This window comes from Falco peregrinus, chromosome 4 (assembly GCF_023634155.1).
Source record: "Falco peregrinus isolate bFalPer1 chromosome 4, bFalPer1.pri, whole genome shotgun sequence".
Lineage (NCBI taxonomy): Eukaryota > Metazoa > Chordata > Aves > Falconiformes > Falconidae > Falco > Falco peregrinus.
This window is the reverse complement of record NC_073724.1, coordinates 42061231-42080110: the sequence shown is the minus strand read 5'-3', so window position 1 is coordinate 42080110 and position 18880 is coordinate 42061231. Positions and strand designations below refer to the sequence as shown.

The 18880-nt window shown below is 46.5% G+C and overlaps 1 protein-coding gene and 1 long non-coding RNA gene across 2 annotated transcripts; one reads left to right on the top strand and one right to left on the bottom strand.

The window, feature by feature from the left end:
• Positions 1-336: 336 nt before the first annotated feature.
• SIK1 (salt inducible kinase 1) lies at positions 337-14225 on the bottom strand. Its single transcript, XM_027785807.2, has 13 exons — positions 13714-14225; positions 12311-12427; positions 9738-9801; positions 9374-9535; positions 8982-9106; positions 8743-8866; positions 7524-7747; positions 7132-7281; positions 6401-6523; positions 5927-6152; positions 4957-5232; positions 4173-4404; positions 337-3373 (listed from the first exon to the last, which is right to left on the bottom strand). Exons 1-13 carry the CDS (start codon positions 13864-13866, stop codon positions 2953-2955), a joined length of 2397 nt encoding a protein of 798 aa, XP_027641608.1. The 5' UTR covers positions 13867-14225; the 3' UTR covers positions 337-2952.
• A 134-nt stretch (positions 14226-14359) lies between these two features.
• Positions 14360-17455, top strand: LOC129784387 (uncharacterized). The gene is made up of 2 exons (XR_008747054.1): positions 14360-15544; positions 15668-17455. It is a non-coding gene; the product is annotated as an uncharacterized LOC129784387 (long non-coding RNA).
• The last annotated feature ends 1425 nt before the right edge of the window (positions 17456-18880 follow it).

The window sequence follows — 18880 nt, the reverse complement described above, 5'->3', positions numbered from 1 at the left end:
GCCTTAATCTCAGCTGGGGCCTGTTTCAGATGAAGGTGACACGGATGGAGTGCTCATCCGGTGACGACTAAATGATGGTTGACCATTTTCACTCTGTAGACCTCTCATACTGTCAGATTTTATAATCCGATTACTACAGACTTGGGTTAGATTCAGACAGATTGCCTACCAGCAAAAGGCTCAATATCCCATTATCAGATTTGTGAGCCCACCATTCCTCTTCATTTAGTATGTAATAGAAAGTGTTGTAATGTCCTATGGATTTAGCCTTTAAAATGAGTCTTAACTGTGCAAGTCATATGTATACATCGGGTGAAAACACTCCACAGAATCATATGCAGGACAACAATTGTAAAACATTTTTTATTTAAATATTAAATAAACCACATCAACTAATCATTTTGGTGTACACCTCTCATTTTAACATAAGAAATAAAATGATTGCTCAGTCATGATAAAAAATAAACTATACATCTCAATTAAACCAATCACGTAGTGTCTTTAAATACCCTATTGCATTGCAGTCTGCAGAACAGCACTGTCAAGATATCTACAAAAAACCCCAAACTTTTAAAATGACCTCTTTCTGCTCCAGTAATAATTCCAAAGAGGTTCTACAGCAATTGGAAAAGAAAGAAAAAAAAAAAACCAAAAAACAAACCAAACTGAACTATGAAAGTAAAGTGCTTGTCATTGCTCAGGACAGGAAACAAAAGAAATCTGTCACCTTTTGATCCATGGCATTAAACATAACAAATATTGAAGAGGAAATTCTGCCTTTTAAGTATGTGTGCTACTCCTTACAAAACCGAAGGCAAAGTTGCTGTTTTGTGATGAGCTGGCTTCTTCTTGCCCTCCTCTCTAGCCATCTCCATGGCTTTGGGGTTGTTTTCTTTTTTGTTAGGTTTTTTTTTTTTTAAACCACTACAAATGAGCATGAGACTTTGGTGTTTTCTCTGCTGCAAGGCACCACTCATTACCAGAAATTCAACTCATGCAATTTTCTCTCACTTTGAAGCTTCCAGACCAGGCAGCAGCAGTGGCAAGCTGGAGATGCACCAATATAGACACACAGATACAACACACAGATAAAGAGGTCATTTATGGAGAGCCACAGACAGAGCCGCGTGACATCTTCAACCCTTCCTACTCCCACCAATTAACCTGGTCGATCTTTGGCTTTTTTCTTCTTTTAAAAAAAAGCAAAACAAACAAAAAAACAGGTATCTATATTATTTGCAAATGCGTAATACTGCAGGTTGCATGAAGCCAAGGTAACTTGAAGGCACCCTGTGTCACACTAGGGAGTGGGTCCTTTAAGCATTTAGACAGAATGCAGCTATTTTTTGACATTCAGATGGCAGCTTCCAGCCAAGCTGGCTCCCTGTTTGCTCACCTGCTTCCAAAGTTTGCACGCCCTACCTGACTCATTTCTGTAGGAGCACAGTCTGTTCTCCCCTTTGTATCTAAGCTTAACTTCTGTCGATACCGGCAGAAGCTTTGAAAGGGGAGTGGGTTTTTTACCAGAAACACAATATAAGCATATTACAAAATATAAAAAATAACTAGTGTTATATAGTTTTCTGCTTCCTATTTATATACATATACAGCGTTAAAAACCATACGAAAAAACACCTATCTAATCCAAAACCTCGTTTTGCTAATATGCCAAAAACAAACTAACCAAAAACACCCAAAGATTGTGCTGTTTTACTCACTTTTAATACAGTTTTGTTCAGAAATAGCTGTACTCCGTTAGAGTAGAATTCTGTTCTAGCCTATTCCTTTTGTCTTTGTCAGTATATAATTATAACCTCGATATTGCACATTTCCCCAAGAGTCAGTTCTGTTTGGACCCTGATAATGAAATGCATAAAAACATGATTAGCAGCGGAAATAACAACGTGCAGCACTAAGAAATACCCCTCAGGCAACTTTGTAGGCAACCTCCAGGAGGGCTTTTTAAAAAGAAAACCCTTCCCATCACCCCACCAGTACTAATACTTCCCTCCTCAGTGCCTCTGCAAGAATAAGAAAAAACTTAAGTGTTTATAAAAAGATTCCTACAGATTATTCAGACCGACAAAATATATGCAAGTGTGCACGTGTGCATATGTATATGCACACATACCACCCCCAAACAAACATCCCTGTGAAAGACCAGGCATTATGCAGTTTGGATCCTGATTATCAAGGGACAGATTTTCAATACATGACTTGCTTCTATACTAATTAGAAGGGCTTTTTAAGCTTTTCCAGCTGATGTATCAAGCAAGAAGTTCACAGTTTTCATTTGGAGTATACGTATCCGAGAGGTGTGGAATGGGGATGTTGGTTCCTTTAAATAACATGAGTGTTAAGAGGAGGAAAAAAACCCCCAACAAATGGCAATGCTTCCATTTTTGTCCTCTATGAATGCATAATGCTGCATGCCACTGGTTTTCTGTTTATTTTCTTTAAAAGAGGTAATCATCTTCACAAACCCATAAATGAATATTGTGAAAAAGGGAGGCTCTGGTCCCTTCTTTGAAAAGCCTCTCCCTGCTGTGTCACCACTACGGACAGCTGCTAATCTTGCATAACAGCAGAGCTGTATTGGTCTGACTTGAGTACAGTACCGAAGAGTTCTTCCCCAACCACATCCCTCCCTGTCCCCACAAATGCCCCACCCATCCTCCCCATCATTATTTTTCCTTTAAAAAATTCAGTTTCTATTCATATTTGTTCAGTGCAAGAATAGTAGAAGCAAAAAGACATACATATTGCTTGTTTCAGTTCTATAAAGTTGCTAGCTTTCTGAGCCAGACAGCCTCTTCACATACTTTGAAATTTATTGCTTCTGAGAGTCCCTCGTCCACACGACACCAGCCAGCCATGGACCCGCACACGCCACGGAACAGTGGTGAAAGTTCTTTGCAACAAGAGCAGCGTGAGCTGTAGCAGCCAGGGCTCTCATTTGACCAGGACGAACTTCCCTAGCTGGTTGGAAGTCAGGTCCTCCATCTCACAATCCCCGTGCTGCAGAGTGACAGCGTCATAGCTTGGAGACTGCACAGAGAAACTCTGCTGCTGAGAGAAGGTGGTGCCAACTGGAGAAACATTGCTGCTGATGTACAGGTGTGTGTCTAAAAGGTGAGCTGCTGAGGACACCGGTGACACGCTGACACCAAAGAAATGAGGTTGGAGCAGTTGGCTGTTGCCAGCAAAGGCTAGCTCAAATGAGTTCTCTCTTTGTAGCTCTGACAACAGAAGAGAATTGGATGCTTTGCAGGTACCTACGCTATCAGAGGAGGGGACGCCATTTGTTGCAGAAGTTTGAGCAGTCTGGGGACAAGCTGTCTGGAGTAGCTGGTGATGCTGGAGCTGGAGCATTCTGAACAAAAGCCAAGGGTGGAAGAGGTTAATTTGCACTGCTAGGATGGTTTAATGTTTTTCTTCCTCCTTTCTTGCCCCTAACACTGACCATAACTTTCCCCTTTGTTTCCTCCTCTCTATCAAACCTCTCCTTATCCAGCCAGTACAATTAAAGCAGGCTGACCATGCCAGGTCAACATGTTTTCACTTGGCTTCTCTCACGTTGGAGAGGGCGACTATCACCAGAAAGTTATCTAGTCACCATTTGGCCTGCTAATAATAGATGTTCTAGAGACAACGTGTGCAGATAAACCGGAAACTCAATTTTCCATCTTGCTTCTATGGGAATGAAGAGGTGCCACCACACATGACATTTGAGGCCACTGGAACTGTGCCTCCTTTGTGGGCTGTAACTTTTCCAAATTACAAGGTCTCACTTCCTTGCCATGGGAAAATTACAGGAGGAGGCAGAGGAGGAAAGCAAGCATTCCCAAAACTAACAAAGAAAAACACAGCTTGCAATGGGGAGAAGTAATGTTTTCCCCCACAGTACCAAACTGCTTCTCAATTCAGCAACCTTCAAATATTTGGATGTCGAGATTTTTAAGTGGAACTGCACGTCCTGTGTTATGTATGCCAGTGCAGGAAGCCACAAAAGGAAACCAAGCAGTTTATCTGCTGCCACACAGCAAAGATGGAGGATAGGAATCCCCAGAGACCAAACTCCTCAACTTCTTTTGCTACGTTTACTCCTCCTTGCTTGGCCCTAACCAAAGTAAACCCAACAAAACCAGCAAAACTCCTGGCCAGCTTCTCACCTCTGCTGCTGTAGCACCTCCTCCAGGAGGCTTCTTCCCTCTCTGCTGCTCCCACTGCTGCTGTACATGCAGGTGCTCGGCTGTGTGTGTTGGAAAGGGCTCATGGCACTCCTTGCTGCCCGAGATGAGGAGGACTGACACACCTGCCGAGCAAAGCCTTTGATTTTATTCAAGCCGAGAAAACCCTTGGCTCGAGCGTTCTTCCGCAGCTGCTGCCTAAAAGCCTTCAAGCCTGTGGGACATGAGCAAAAGAAATGCACTTTAATCCTCCTTAGCATTTGCCTAGGAGCCTACTTTACAGATCAGCCTTTCTGGGCAGCTGCCTTCATTTGCGTGAGAACTGTGCTAGAAGAGAGTGTGACTCTTCAGTTCAGTTCACCCCTCTGCCTGATGGACACAGCAAAATTTATGTAATGGAACAGGGTTTGGGACACCTGCATCCTTGCATAGACGGACACATGCACAGCAAAGCAGAAATCTGATAGAAATCATGATGCTGTGCACTCCGTATTTGAGAAGAAAGACGGAGCCTGCCATCCCACTCCTGGCAGCAGAAGTATCTACATGGGCAGGCTGAATCACCATCCGAGAACGTCTCACCTAAGCACCTTCCTCAGGGCATCCAACCCTCCCTCAGGGACTGTGAATACAAGAGGCAGACTATCCAGGTGGCTGGCTTCAGCATAACACTAACACAGGCCAGCAAGTACCTCTGCATGCTACACTTTTCTAGTGGCAGTTGGAAGGGTGCAATTCCCCAGCAATAAAGCAAGGAAGACATTACCTTGAGTTAATGAGGTATCAGATGCTCGTCTTCCTTCTTGGAAACTGACAGGCAGGAGAGAAGCACCTCCCATGCAGCCCTGGGCTTGTAACACCGGAGCATCAGACTGGGAAGCTAGGAAGGGTGACGTCATCCTAGCTGTGGCTGGGCTCCCCGCCATTACTTGACCTGCCAAACAGCCGCTCAGGGCCACCGAGCTGTCATTTGAAGATGAAGTAAGGCAGCTGTCTGAACTAGTTCCCTCTGTGGGGCTTGCAGAAGAGGAAATGACTATACCTACAGAGGGGAAGGAAGGAGAGAAAGAGCATTCCCAAGATGAGTATGGGAAAGAACAAACATGACATCAGAGCCTTCTGCCCACCTACACTGGTACTAATAAGCAGCTGCAAGCTAGAAAGGTGTCTTAACAACTTGTGTTGTCGCAGGGCTTGACTCCAGCAGGGGGTCATCAACGAATAACCTAGGTTTGGGCTCCCATCCAGCTGGCAAGGCTCTGCCAGCAACTCCAGCATCACCAGGCTATGCTGGATCAGGCCTACAGTATTGCTTTAGCACAACAGCTCTGACACAGGATTATTGCTTTGTGAACAGTTTTGTTTGCTCGTTTAGTTCACAGGGTCTGGATGTGTACCAAATATAGTCAGTGATAACTTTTTTTTAAATTCAGATGCCCCCACCCCTACAACGGCAGAAATAAGCAGAAAAGGGTTATGTCCTGCTTATGAGAATGCTCTCCTCTATAGTGATCTAGATCAAATACAACAGTGCAACTTCTCTGCCTTTGGGGCCATGCCTATTTACAGGAAGACAGAACTGGGAAGAGCAGAGTACAGACCTCTTTTCTGGGCTCTCCTATCCCAGTCAAGGTCAAATCAGGCCATGCTCCCCAGGCATTTGTCCACTATGGCAGTCCTCCTCTGTCCTTTTCCTTTAACTATGGAAACACTTCACCTCTCCCAGACTTACTTACATGGAGGGGCACGCTGATAGAAATGAGTGGTCACTTCGGCCAGTGTGTGCCTCCTGCTGGTGTTGCTAGGGATGCGGATAGGGTGGTCATATGCCTTAATTTCATCTTCCAACTCCTTCTCTTGCCTTACTTCTTCACTAATGGTGGTTTCCAGCAGGCTATTGGGGGAGATGGAGCGGTTCCGGAAGAGCCCGTTGAAGTTGGGATCCACAGGAAAAAACAGAGGCTGCAAAACATGTCAGATTACAGATGGAAGGGTCTTTCACTTATTTCTGCACTACCTTTTAATACTCTTCATAGACCTGTCGCATGTCTTCACTAGGCCAATTATTTAAGAGGCTACTACAACAACATGCCCAAATACCAAACAGAAGATTGGAGGGAGAGAATAAGAGTCACAACTCCTATTGGTTTGGACTGGCAGACCAACACAAAAAAAAAAAATTAACACACAGTTTAGCTGAGAATACCAACCTGTAATGGATTGCTCATGTCACAGTCCATTTCTGCCTGCAAGGATGGCTGAATCAGGCTCTGAGGTTGCTGGTAAAGCAGAGATGATCGCAGGGTTTCACTAGTGAGACTGTCCTGAGGCATCTGGAGGGAGAGCGCAATGCACAGAAGCCATCACATACACCACAATTCAACATGACTTTTCAGATACTGGAGGCTCAAGGAATTTCAGAGCCACCTTCCACACAAGCTTTCTCCATGTACTTTCTATGAAAATGAACAAAGCCTTTCAATGCCAACACAAACACAGAACTCCTCTTAAACTGGGCAATTTAACTGGAAATACAATTTGAGAGCACATTTTAAAGGGGGTGGGGGCGAGGAAAAGAAAAAGAATGACAGAAAACCACACAAACTCATGTAGTACTTCTGAGAAACCTACGTAGTATGTAATGAAGAAGTGTAACCCATCCATGCCTAAGAGGGCAAATTTCCATGAGAAGCCTAATCTTCTGACTCATTGACCTGCACTGGAGGCAGACTATTTGACCCACAGTCACTTCTTAGGAAACAGGTCATGAGTATTCAATCAGCCTCCTGTTGAGGAATAGTAGGCTGTGTCCTATCAGAGGGCACCAATATCAGAAGTGGTTTTCAGGAGCCTGAGAGCTACCATCTTCTATTCTGCTGTAGCAAGGGGCAGAAAAAAAGAGAGCCAACGGAGCTTTCCAGTAAGTGATCCTCTTCCTTACCTCAACATTGCTGATCTCGGAGCTCCTCGGCCTTTGCTGACGGCCAGTTGCTGGACGACTTGATAGCTGGCTGCTTCGATACTCCTTGAGGCGCTCCAAGAGCAGGTAATAAATTGCGGCAAAATGGTTGTAGCTGCTGTTTTGCAGAGACTAGAAGACATTGAAAAGACTTGAGTTACAAGTAACTAAGGATGTAAGCAGCCAAAATTCATCGCTGAGGCCTCAGAAGCATACTCAAAAAATAAGTAAAAATCTGGAAGGGCAGTGAAGATTTTACTGTACTGTCACACTGGATCAAGGCTAGTCACTGAACGACGTATATATATATATGACTGCACCATTGGCATTCTGGCAGTCACAGAAGATGTGTCTACGGGGCAAGAACTTCTCACCTCAACAGTTCTCTGCCTGTCGATGCCAAGTGTCTGCATGATCCCAAGGACCTGCTCATTATAGTCACCCAGGTTGGAGTTGTAGTTTTGCATGGAGAAGGACAAAGACTGCTGCTGTTGAAGAGAGGGGTCAGCTTGCATCCACTTGTGTTGCTTTATTTGGGAAATGGTTATTCGCTTGGTTGGGTCCACAACCAACATCCGTCGGATTAGTGTTTCACAGTCTGGATGACAAAGACAAACTTATGAGCAAGGGGTAAAAATAACAGCCCAGCCCCAGGTCACTGCTAAGAAACCTTCCCAGCAACAGCGTTGATGTCTATGAAAACAGGAATTGAAGGTTTCTGAGCAGCTGATGGCTGATCTGACTACCAGATATTCAAAACAGCACAAGAAACGTCCACATAATTTCACAAAAGCAACACGTCACTGCAGGAAATGAAGCTGTACTGGATACTGGCACTGGTGGCCTTGCACCTTGTAGGAGAGCTAGTTTTGAGTGGATGCAGGTTTAATCATGTTTACATCCACTTAAAATAGGTCAGAATTTAGTACAGAACCCCATCACATGCAACTTCCTGGTCCATATATACTGTTTATTTGTTTATAACCAAGGAATCACAGCCATTCAGGGCTTTAACTGATAAAGGTCAGACTTGAAAAGATACTCTTCACTTTAAGACAGAGGCACATTCACTTGTTTTCAAACCCAAATCAGAGAGGTGATAATACTCTTCAGTTCCTTTTTCTCACCAGACTGTTGGGAGTGCTCAAGAAACATGCTAAGCCCCACTGTTGCTGCTTTCCTTGACAGCATAGCTGCACTGAAATATACCCCTTCTGCATAGTTGAAATATCTTAGAAGAACTACACCCATCTCAGCACTGCAGGCTAGTCTCATTAAAACCCTGTTTTCACTGTTTTGTGAGTGATTATTTCTCCAGCTAGGGTGTCAAGTATTTTTGTAATCTACAGGGACACTCTAAGGAAGGGAACGACAGCCTTTTAGATGCACCATAAAGCAGATCCCAGAAAAGCAAACATGTGCAACCAGCCCCACAACTATAAGCGCTGCCCTACAGAAATTACTGAATACACGAAGACACAGTGATTACCAGCTGCAAAACCAGTTCCATCCATCATTGCCCCAGGAAGGAACGGGACAGCTACTGCTTTATTTGTAGCCCCTTTTCTAACATTAAGGATCTGAAAAATGTACCTTCGGACATGAAGTAAGGGATGCGGAACCGCCCCTCCAGCACTCTTTGCCTCAGGGTTGGTAAATTGGGTCCATCAAAAGGCAGAGAACCACAGACAAGGACATACAGCACCACCCCAAGGCTCTGTCAATAGAAAACAGCAAGCACGTGTGAGTGACTCCAGTAGAAGCAATGATTTTGACAGCCAATGGACCCTCACAAAGTGTGAAATGCGATTTCTAAGGAATATCAAGCTCACCCATATATCAAGATGAGGTCCTTCATATTCTTTGCCTTCAAAAACTTCTGGAGCTGCATAGGGTGGGCTTCCACACCAAGTGGAGAGGGGCTCTCCCGACTTGTAGAAGTTTCCAAAGCCAAAGTCTGAAATGAAGGTAAAAGTCCAGGGTAAGACATTATTCATCCACATACTAATATTTCAGAAGTAGCAAAAAATGGAGAAAAGGGAGCAGATATATTGTTTTTTTCTCAGACTATTCATTAAAGTTATTCTCTTTTGTCCTGAGGAAGACCAGTAACACTTGTTTTGTTTTCAGTTACCATAACTACATTTATAGGATCATCCTAGGGAGACTGCATTTGACTACATGTCTAATACTGTTTATAGAGTAACCATGCATTTCTTATTACCTGCTAACTTGATATTCATGTTAGCATCTAGCAGAAGGTTCTCTGTTTTGAGATCCCTGTGCACGATGTGGTGGCTGTGACAATATTCCACGGCTGAAAGAATCTGCCAGAACTTCTTCCGTGCCTCACTTTCACTTAAGTGCCCATTGGAAGTCAGATGATCTGCAAGACAAAATAAAAGAGGGATGAGATTTAGACACACCTGAAAGAAATTTTTCATAATCCTGCAGGTGCTGCACTCACTGTTTGACAGCTGACAATGCCAGTCCTGGATTTTTAATCAGACAATATATGTATTTCTCAGGAATTACAAGAACAAAGCCATGGTTTCTAAATCTAATTAGCTCTGTCAGTGAGGACTTACCAAACATTTCTCCATTCTTTGCAAACTCTGTAACAATGTAAAGCATATCCTTTGTCTCCATAACCTGTGAAGACACCAGAGGACATGCTTTAAAAAAATGCAGACTTCTGTAGTTTCATTCATTCATTTTTCTATGCGTATTGTCAAACACATCAGTTCAATTATTTATTTGCAGCAGCAGCAGCTGATTTTGCACCACAGTGTTCCTTCCATCAAAGTAGTAATGAAAGAGATAAAAAATCAATGCTTATGTGCCTACAATATACAATGGTTCCCATGCCGTTGTTCTTCTCACCGTTACCATGCCACCTAATCTCCATAAGATAACTGACGAGCATTTCAATCATTTCCTACCCTTCCCGGATTTCCTTTTTTGTTAAAATATGTACGTATCATTTAACAATTCATTTGATATATTTTGAACATTCAAAGATACTTAAAAGTTTATATAAAGTCATCTTTGTTTCAAGGCTGGCAGGTACTCAGATCAGGAGAGATAGTTGCAACTTGGACAAATCAAGAAGTAGTATCAAATACTCCACTCCCATCTGGTCTTGGCTGGGGACATGGCAAGCCTCCCATGCAACTGACAATAGGTTGCTGTTTGTGTAAGCAGCAGTGCTTGATGCACATCAACAACTGTCAATATATTACCCAGTGTTCACCTATCAAACTAGTATCGACTTCCTTTGACACTTGATATTTTTTTCATTTGGAGGAGGAAAAAAAAAAAAAAAAAGAACTAAAACTGAAACAATGAATGAGAAATGCTGAGCATTTCCAAATTATTCTTCAGTTACTATGCACATCTTTCAAATGTTGCATTTCAGTTTTTAAAATACAACTTTCCCCAGGAATTGGACCCTCAAGGAGCAGATTATTTTGTTTTGGAAGCAGAAGGCTCACAACAGGTTAACAATCAAAAAAACATCAATACTACTCCAAAGGCTGTAATTTCCAGGCTCCTAACATGTAACTTTTTTCAAAGACTCTTGTCCCCCCCTCATGACAAGTACACACAGACACGAAATGAAAATAAACAAACAGGGAGCAAAGGAAGAGAGGTTCCCAGTCTAAAAAACTGAAGGAAAGTGTTCTGGGAAAGTTGCCAGCTGGATGAAATTAAGACGCCCTGCTGAAACTAAAACAATGATGAAATAATACAAGAACACACACCCTACATTGGTATGTCATCTAATTCCATCCCTGCTTCTCAGCCTCCACCAAACAGGTAAAGCATCAGTTACAACAACAAAGAAAACTTCACTGAAAAGAAATTATGGTCCACTACCAACGTCATTCACTCCATCAAGTGAAGTGGTTCAACCAGATGGAATTTAACCTGCTTTTCTAAAAGCTTCAAAATAGTATTTTCACCCACATCATTCCACTGAAATGAAATCAACCAAACTGTTAGAATGTTTCTATATATCCTATACTGCCCTATGGGCAACAATGACGTCAGATGTTAACACAGAATAATTTTTGTTATGATGGGTTAATACTATAAATATCAAGCACTTCATGTGTGTCAAGGTCTTTAAAAATAATGCCTTGCCTAACCACCTGCCTTACTGGCTCTTCAGCCTTACACGTTAATTAAACTTTTTTTTCTTTTTTTTTTTTTTTAAAAGCTAACAAACCCAACGGTAAAATTGCACCTGATAATAGTGTTTACTACTGCATACGGACTTTCAGACCTGCTGCTTCATCAGACCTGCCCTTCTAGATAGGTCCAGACAGACTGCGATACCTCATCTTTTTCTTAAATCCACATGGCACTATTTAAGATGATTAAGAGGAACTTACACCAAATGCTAATTAGATTGAATATTTCGAATTTGCAAAGCAGACCTTACTCACTAAACAGATGTGACCCTGTTTTCTGTACAACACATTAATTTGTTCCTACTGTTAAAAATACCCATCGGCACAGAAACTGAACAAATCTAAACTAAAATTCATGTTGTGAAACTCTACGAGGGGAAAGATATTTAAAATTCACTTTCAAAACTAAACAAACTGGATCAGAGTAAGCAAACAGGTCATTTTTTGATACACTCTAAAATACCAACATTTACCAGCTTTTTCTTTCCTACTTAGAATTCTAATTCTTAGATTAGATTTCTACTTAAATTTTTTACTATTTGAAATCCTTTCCATTTATGGCAAACTCAACTTTTGTGCTTTCTTCTCTGCTATCCTACAATGAGTTTAAGTCTTCCTCTTATCAAAAGCACGTTAGAAGTTCCAGTCCTCTAAACTGGAAAAGCAGATGAGCTGGGAAAGGCAAGTTAATCACAGAAGTTGAGATAAACAGTTCCCCGACCTGAAACAAACTCTAGTCTGGTTTTAACTGTAAATTATACAGTGCATTTTGTCAAAAAGTTGTCTAATGTACCAGACTCCTGTTCAGAAAATGATCACTTTTTTTAAAAAAAAGTTTCATTTAAGGGCATTTCAATAAGTATTTCAATATGCATTCTTTGCAAATACTTGATGTAAAATCATGTGCAAGAGAAAAGCACAAACATATTTCATCTGCGTGCTGCACTTCAAAGCTGACCTCTTACCTGATATAGCTTGATAATGTGGGGATGATTCAAAAGCTTCATTATCTGAACTTCTCTATAAATCTTCTCCAAGTTGCTTGGGTCTAACCTTGTTTTGTCTATTATTTTTATTGCAACCTGCAAATTTAAAAAATAATAAAATAAAACAACCCCAGATATTACAAAACAGGTTACTGTCAAGATCTCTCAGAAGAGGAAAAAAAAAAAAAAAAAAAAAAAAGACACATACACCCTGCCGGCACACACACACACACAAGTCACAAAATCCAAGTAAAGTAGCTTTTAAAGTACAGGCTTGACAAAGCTGATTCCCTTTTTCTGAACTGCACAGAAATCATGACACAGAACATTTTCATTTTTGTTTTCTGCGTCAAAGGATTACACATAAAGTAGTGAACAGAACTGCAAAAATTAGCACTGGCCAGGATTTAAATCTTTTAATCCATCCCATGCCAGTGAAAAACAGATTCCTGTAACGGACTATTTTCTGCTGTAGTGACTGATATAATACTGACTTGCACCAGAAATATAAACACGGTTGCATGCCCATTGATAAATTATTTCTGCAAATAACACCGCAACTTCTTTGTTCTTGACACATACACGCTGAATGAAAAAATTAAACCCATCTACGGTCTTCAAAAGACCCTTAATTTGTTGGACTTTTTAGCATACTGCGAAGGCACAATTCAACGACGCCACCGTAACACTCGGAAGTGGTATTTTTTTGTACGTTCACGCTCGGTTTTAATTCTACTTCAAACTGTTGAAGCCACCAGGAAAACTTGCAGCTCCCACCAACAGCCGCATCCAGCCCGCCGGACGTTTTTGCAAAGCTGGGCCGCCGCGCCCCGCGCTTCCCGCACCGGCTTCACCTCACCCAGCGCGCGGCGCCGGCCCGGCGGGCGGGAGGCTCCCGGGTCCCGCTCCCGGCTCCCCGCTCCCGGCCCGGCGGGCGGGAGGCTCCCGGGTCCCGCTCCCGGCTCCCCGCTCCCGGCCCGGCGGGCGGGAGGCTCCCGGGTCCCGCTCCCGGCTCCCCGCTCCCGGCCCGGCGGGCGGGAGGCTCCCGGGTCCCGCTCCCGGCTCCCCGCTCCCGGCCCGGCGGGCGGGAGGCTCCCGGGTCCCGCTCCCGGCTCCCCGCTCCCGGCCCGGCGGGCGGGAGGCTCCCGGGTCCCGCTCCCGGCTCCCCGCTCCCGGCCCGGCGGGCGGGAGGCTCCCGGGTCCCGCTCCCGGGTCCCGCTCCCGGCCCGGCGGGCGGGAGGCTCCCGGGTCCCGCTCCCGGCTCCCCGCTCCCGGCCCGGCGGGCGGGAGGCTCCCGGCTCCCGCTCCCGGCTCCCGCTCCCGGCCCGGCGGGCGGGAGGCTCCCGGGTCCCCGCTCCGGCAGCCCCGTCCCCCGCACCCACCTGCGTTTTGGTCACCCTGTGCCTGGCCAGTTTGACCACCGCGAAGTTGCCCTTTCCCAAGGTCCTCTCGATGTCGTAGAAGCCGACTCGCAGGGGCCGCTGCTGGGCTTGCCCGGCCGCGGGCAGGGCGGCGTACTCTGACATGATCACCATGGCTCAGGCGGTGGCGGGCAGCGCACGCCGCGCCTAGGAGGGCAGCATCCGCGCCGCCCCGGGGACGCGGGCGCTGCTCGCACCTGCACCGAGACGGCACCGCACCGCGTCAGCCCCGCCCGCCGCCGGGCCCCTCACAACTCGCCGGGCTCTTCCCCGGCCCCGTCCGGCGCCCGCGGCAGCGCCGGCCCCGCTCGCCCACCGCCGGCCGCTGCCTGACGGGCGGAGCGGCCGTGGAGCCGCCGTACCTGGCGGGCGGGCGCTGCGGCTGCCGGCGCCGGGCTCTGCCGCCGCGGCGGGGTGTGCGCGCGAGGGTGTGCGTGAGTGTGCGCGTGTGCGTGTGTGTGTGCGCGCCGGGGGGCAGGCGGGAGCACGCGGGATGTCCCGGCCCCCGCCTCCCCTCCCCGCCCCGCTCCGCCGGCCCCCCGACACGCACACCCCGCCCTCCCTCCCGCCTCTTCCCCCCGCCCACCGCCGAAAGCCGAGACGGGCCCATTGACGTCACTTTGACGCCAGACAGACGCGCGCCCAGGCGCGAGGCTGAAGGAGAGCGAGACACCGGGCCGTTGCCAAGGAACGGGCGGCGCTGACGCGCGCGCTGATGGAGCCGTCGCCCAGGAGACGGAGGGGCGGTGACGTCAGGGCAGAGGGAGGGAGGGGGGCGCTGAGTCCCCGGACCCCCCGTCCGGAGGAGGGGGGGCAAGGCGCGCTCTGGTGTCACGTGACCGCGTCCCTTCTCCCGGCGGGGTCGCCCCCTGCCGGCGTGGCCGGTGCTCGCGTCAGCCTCTGGCGCGCGGAGTGCCGGCAGCCGTTACCCGTCCCGCGGCCGTCCCGCGGCGGGGGGCGAGCCGCGCGCGCCTCCCCTCAGCGCCCCGGGCCACCGGCAGCCCGCAGCCCGCCCCGGGCCACCCGCAGCCCCCCTGCCCTGCCGGCGGCTCGGCGGAGGCTGCGAGCGCCGCGCTAACCCCGCACAAGCGGGGCTGCCGACCCCGCCGCAAGCGCCTGGCCGGTCCTGGTGACCCCGGCCCTGCCGGCTGGGGTGCCGGGCCCCCGCTACCCCCTCCCAGCCACCAGGCAGCCTTCGCTCCGTGTCGCGGGGCCACCGACGGGGGCTGTCCCGCCGTCAGTAAGGGAAGCGTGGCGGCAGCGCTGCGGGGGGCATTTTGTCCTGCCCTCGGAGCAAGCCGGAGGGCTGTGGCCGCCCACCCGTTGCACCGGTGCCCCCGGCGGTATGCGGACCCGCCAGCCCCCGGCCAGGCCGCCTCCCTTGCCGGTGCTTCCGGGGCGTGATGGAGGGGAGCTGCCGGGGGCTGCTGACCACCCACCCCCTCGGGCACACGAGGCTGGGGCCAGCCCAGCGTGGGGCCAGCAACCCTCTGAGTCCACCAGCTGCACACAGGCAGGACGGGAAGTAGTAATAGAGAGACCATATATATGTATATATTTACACACACACGTACGCAGTCCTGCCATACTTTTGCAACTTACTCATACATTCTGAATACACCTGCAGAGCTATTACCTCTGGTCGGTCTGGAAGTGAGGCTTGGGAAGTTACTTTTTTGCACACCAAGGCTGAAGGAGGCTGCTTAGGGATTGAACCTCAGCGTTCTGGAAGCTCTCGAGAGGTTCCTCTCAAGGTCAGATGTGAAGCGGCAGAGGCACAGGGTTCAAACATGTAGGTCTTCAGCCTTCACGCAGCAAGTGACCAAAATGTTTGTACATGTAGCCTAGAAAGTAAGTCCTGAATGATGCCTGCCACTTGTTATTCAACTTGTCTTCTCTATTACCGTTTTTTTAGACAAGTAATTCTCCAGTTGGCAGTTGGGCTCCTGAGTGGAAGATGTCTGTCTTAGCCTGAACCCCTAGCCTGACCATCACAGCCAGTCATACCCTGGGCAGCAACCTTTCTCTTCCATCCAGAGGTACCATGTCAATTGGATTTGCCAGACTGCTTGAAATAAGGTGATGCCTTGGGTGGAAGACATACAGCTCTGCTGCACACTGGAGATTTAAAAGAAATCAGTACAATCGATTTCACCTGCAGTTGGTGGTCTCGTTAGGGTCTGTGGATGACTTCTAAAGTGCTTAAGAGGGACCCACTACGGGAAGAAAGTACACTTTTTGTCCTTTTAAATTTACACTAAAGACAGGATGAGAAAAATGTGGTGCTCTCTATAAATCAAATTACATGATACATGAGCTGTGTGTCATCAACATATATCAGGAAACCGTAGTGAAGCAAGCAGGACTTCCTCTGCTTCTCTTATCTAATGAACTATATTGCTTGTGTTGCCCCCTGCAGCATGCGTGCTAGCCCTTTGGGAGTCTAGTTACTCTGCAGGCTCTTTCTCCTAGAAACGTGGAGAAGTAACACCTGAAATTAACCCCCAGACTTTGTTTATCTTGACCATTGCACAACATGGGCTGTCCCTGTGCTTGCTTAGTGCGAGCAGGCGGGCTGGCAGTCTGCAGGGCTCAAATGGGGCTGGAAGAGGGCAGCGTCTTGCAGCGCTGGTGGTCAGGAGCTGAAGGACAGGAGCTGCTTACACAGAGGCAGTGGTGTGACCCAGGTCATGGGACTGCTATGCCATTCACTGTAAGAGGGGAATAGCACGCAGCCACCCCGAGCCGTTGTAACATTCAGTTAGTGCTTACATAGTGCCTCGAATAACTCACATGAAAAGCTAGCTTATTATTATTGTTATTATTAAGTTAACAGTATATTCTCTGTGGAGCTCATGAAGAGGAGGTGACGCACAAACAGCACATACAGTAGCAACTGCATGTGAACAGTGCCCCAGGAGTTATAAAGAAAAGAATGACTTTAATAATGGTTCCTCTGCTGTGGTGGGATTTTCCTCCCTTTAATTATGATTGCTCTTTTCATTTGAAATTGATTGTTTTAGGATGGCAAACAGAACTGGTCTTTTTAGAAAGAACACTCAAGACAGACAGCCCCAGTTAGGAGTGTAACATTTTTATTTCTTTTAAAAGGAGTCAGAATTTAGAAGTCCTTTCTTCCCAAATGGGAAGAAGACGACTGCATTTGGTGCTCTCCCTAACATCTCACAATTTTTCCATCCTAAGGTGGATACCTGTGCTATGGAACTGCCTCGAGAGTGTAAGATAGGGGTCCTCAAACTACAGCCCGCGGGCTGGATACGGCCCCCCAGGCTCCTCAGTCCGGCCCCCGGTATTTACAGAACCTCCCTGCCCCCCCCACTGGGGGTTGGAGGGGGAAACCAAGCAGCCGCAGATGACTGCCTGCCACTTCATCCGCACGCCAGCCCACTGTTTAAAAAGTTTGAGGACCCCTGGTGTAAGACCTCACCAGAGGGCTACACTGAGGAGAATCCACCGTCCTGATTTTAATTACCTGCATTAGATGGAAGAGGCAAGAAGAACTGGCAAATGTTTCTGCCTGTGGAAGGTACTTACAGACACCTCCAATCTCTAGTCCAGAGGGTGGGGTACATACAGCTTCTGCAGTGGGGGAGGGACCACATAATTTTTAAGAGTTGTAACACTATTGTATGGGGTGTTGAGAGTTAAATTAAAGACCTCCGGCATCTATTATTCTCAGCAACCTTTTGGTATTTCTATTCCGTTTTCACACATATGGGTCACAACAACTTCCAGCAGTGCTGCTGAGAAGTAGCCCTTGCACAATTTTGGTAGTGTCATAATTACATAGTTTTTCTGCCACTTTCACTATAAATTGATACTGTCCAAGCATTACAAACCCCTTACGAGCAATCGCATTTTATTATCGTAGAGGTGCTTCTGCTGGGAAGGTTGATGCTTTTGCAATTTCTGCTTTAACACTTTTGCTGCCCTCTGGTGTTTTGGATATCCTGAACGAGGAATCACCTCAGAGAAACATCCGTGGTCAGGAGGGGAATAATTACAGAGCTAGCTTGAGGGTAGAAAAGTGAAGGAAGTGGAGAGGCACTTCCCAAAGCACGGCCACGAGGATGTTGTTTTGATTTCTCTAGGAAGAGGGAGAAACTGGGAGGACACAGCTGCTAAGTTTTCCCATTGCAGCAGTCCCATGCTCCCTCCCTAAGAATGGCATGGTCTACAGCTGTGAATATGCATGAAGACTGCTGCCTTCTAGAACTCATCTTGCAGATATTTCCAGCAATTCAGTCTTCAGTCATTTCACTCAGCATTTTCTATCGGTTTCAAAACAAACTTAACAACAATACCAACTTTCTTCACTTGGCAAAAAGAAAACAAAACTGAGAAATGAAGGCATTCCTTTCTACCCTATTCACCTTCCATGGCTGAACTCAGCCTGGTATGCAGTGGTAGCTTTTCTGGGGCACTACCTGCAGTATAGTTTAGTTTCTTTCCCCCCCCCCCCCCGAAGACACCAGTGTGATTATTTTGAAAACCAGATTTGTTAGGCTATTTTCAGCATCCCATCATTTAGACAATTTAATTGTGTAAAACCTTGCTGAAGTCAATACCAAGTCAGACTTTGGCCTAGAAAAAAGTAAAATGGAAGGTGTCATGTTCCAAAAGGTATAGTGACATTTAAAATAAAGATGAGACAATTGGTTAAAATACTTGGGGGCTTATTTTAAAGACAAAAGCATTATCTTGAAAAAAATGGTGCAGGATAATTTCTAATATGACTTTGAAGTGTCTTTGAATTTGAAAAAATCCAGACTGCCACTGCAATTTTGGCAAAAATACTTTAGAGCTAGCATATCCTTACTGAGGCAACCCCAGTGGTATTCAGAAATATATTTCAGACCACTGGAATGTCTTTGGTCATAATATTGCATCAGAGTTACATAATTATGATCACAACAATGATCTTTTGTCGTTAATGTTTATGACATTTCATAATTAATGAGGCAATGACATTTCACTGACAATACATTGAGCTTCTCTTGCAGAATAAAGGTACATAGGCCTACTTTTCAGCATTCATCCTTATCTAGCGTTATAAGATAGCTTTTTAAAGGGTCACCATGAGGTATGTTAGGGTTCTTTACTTTCT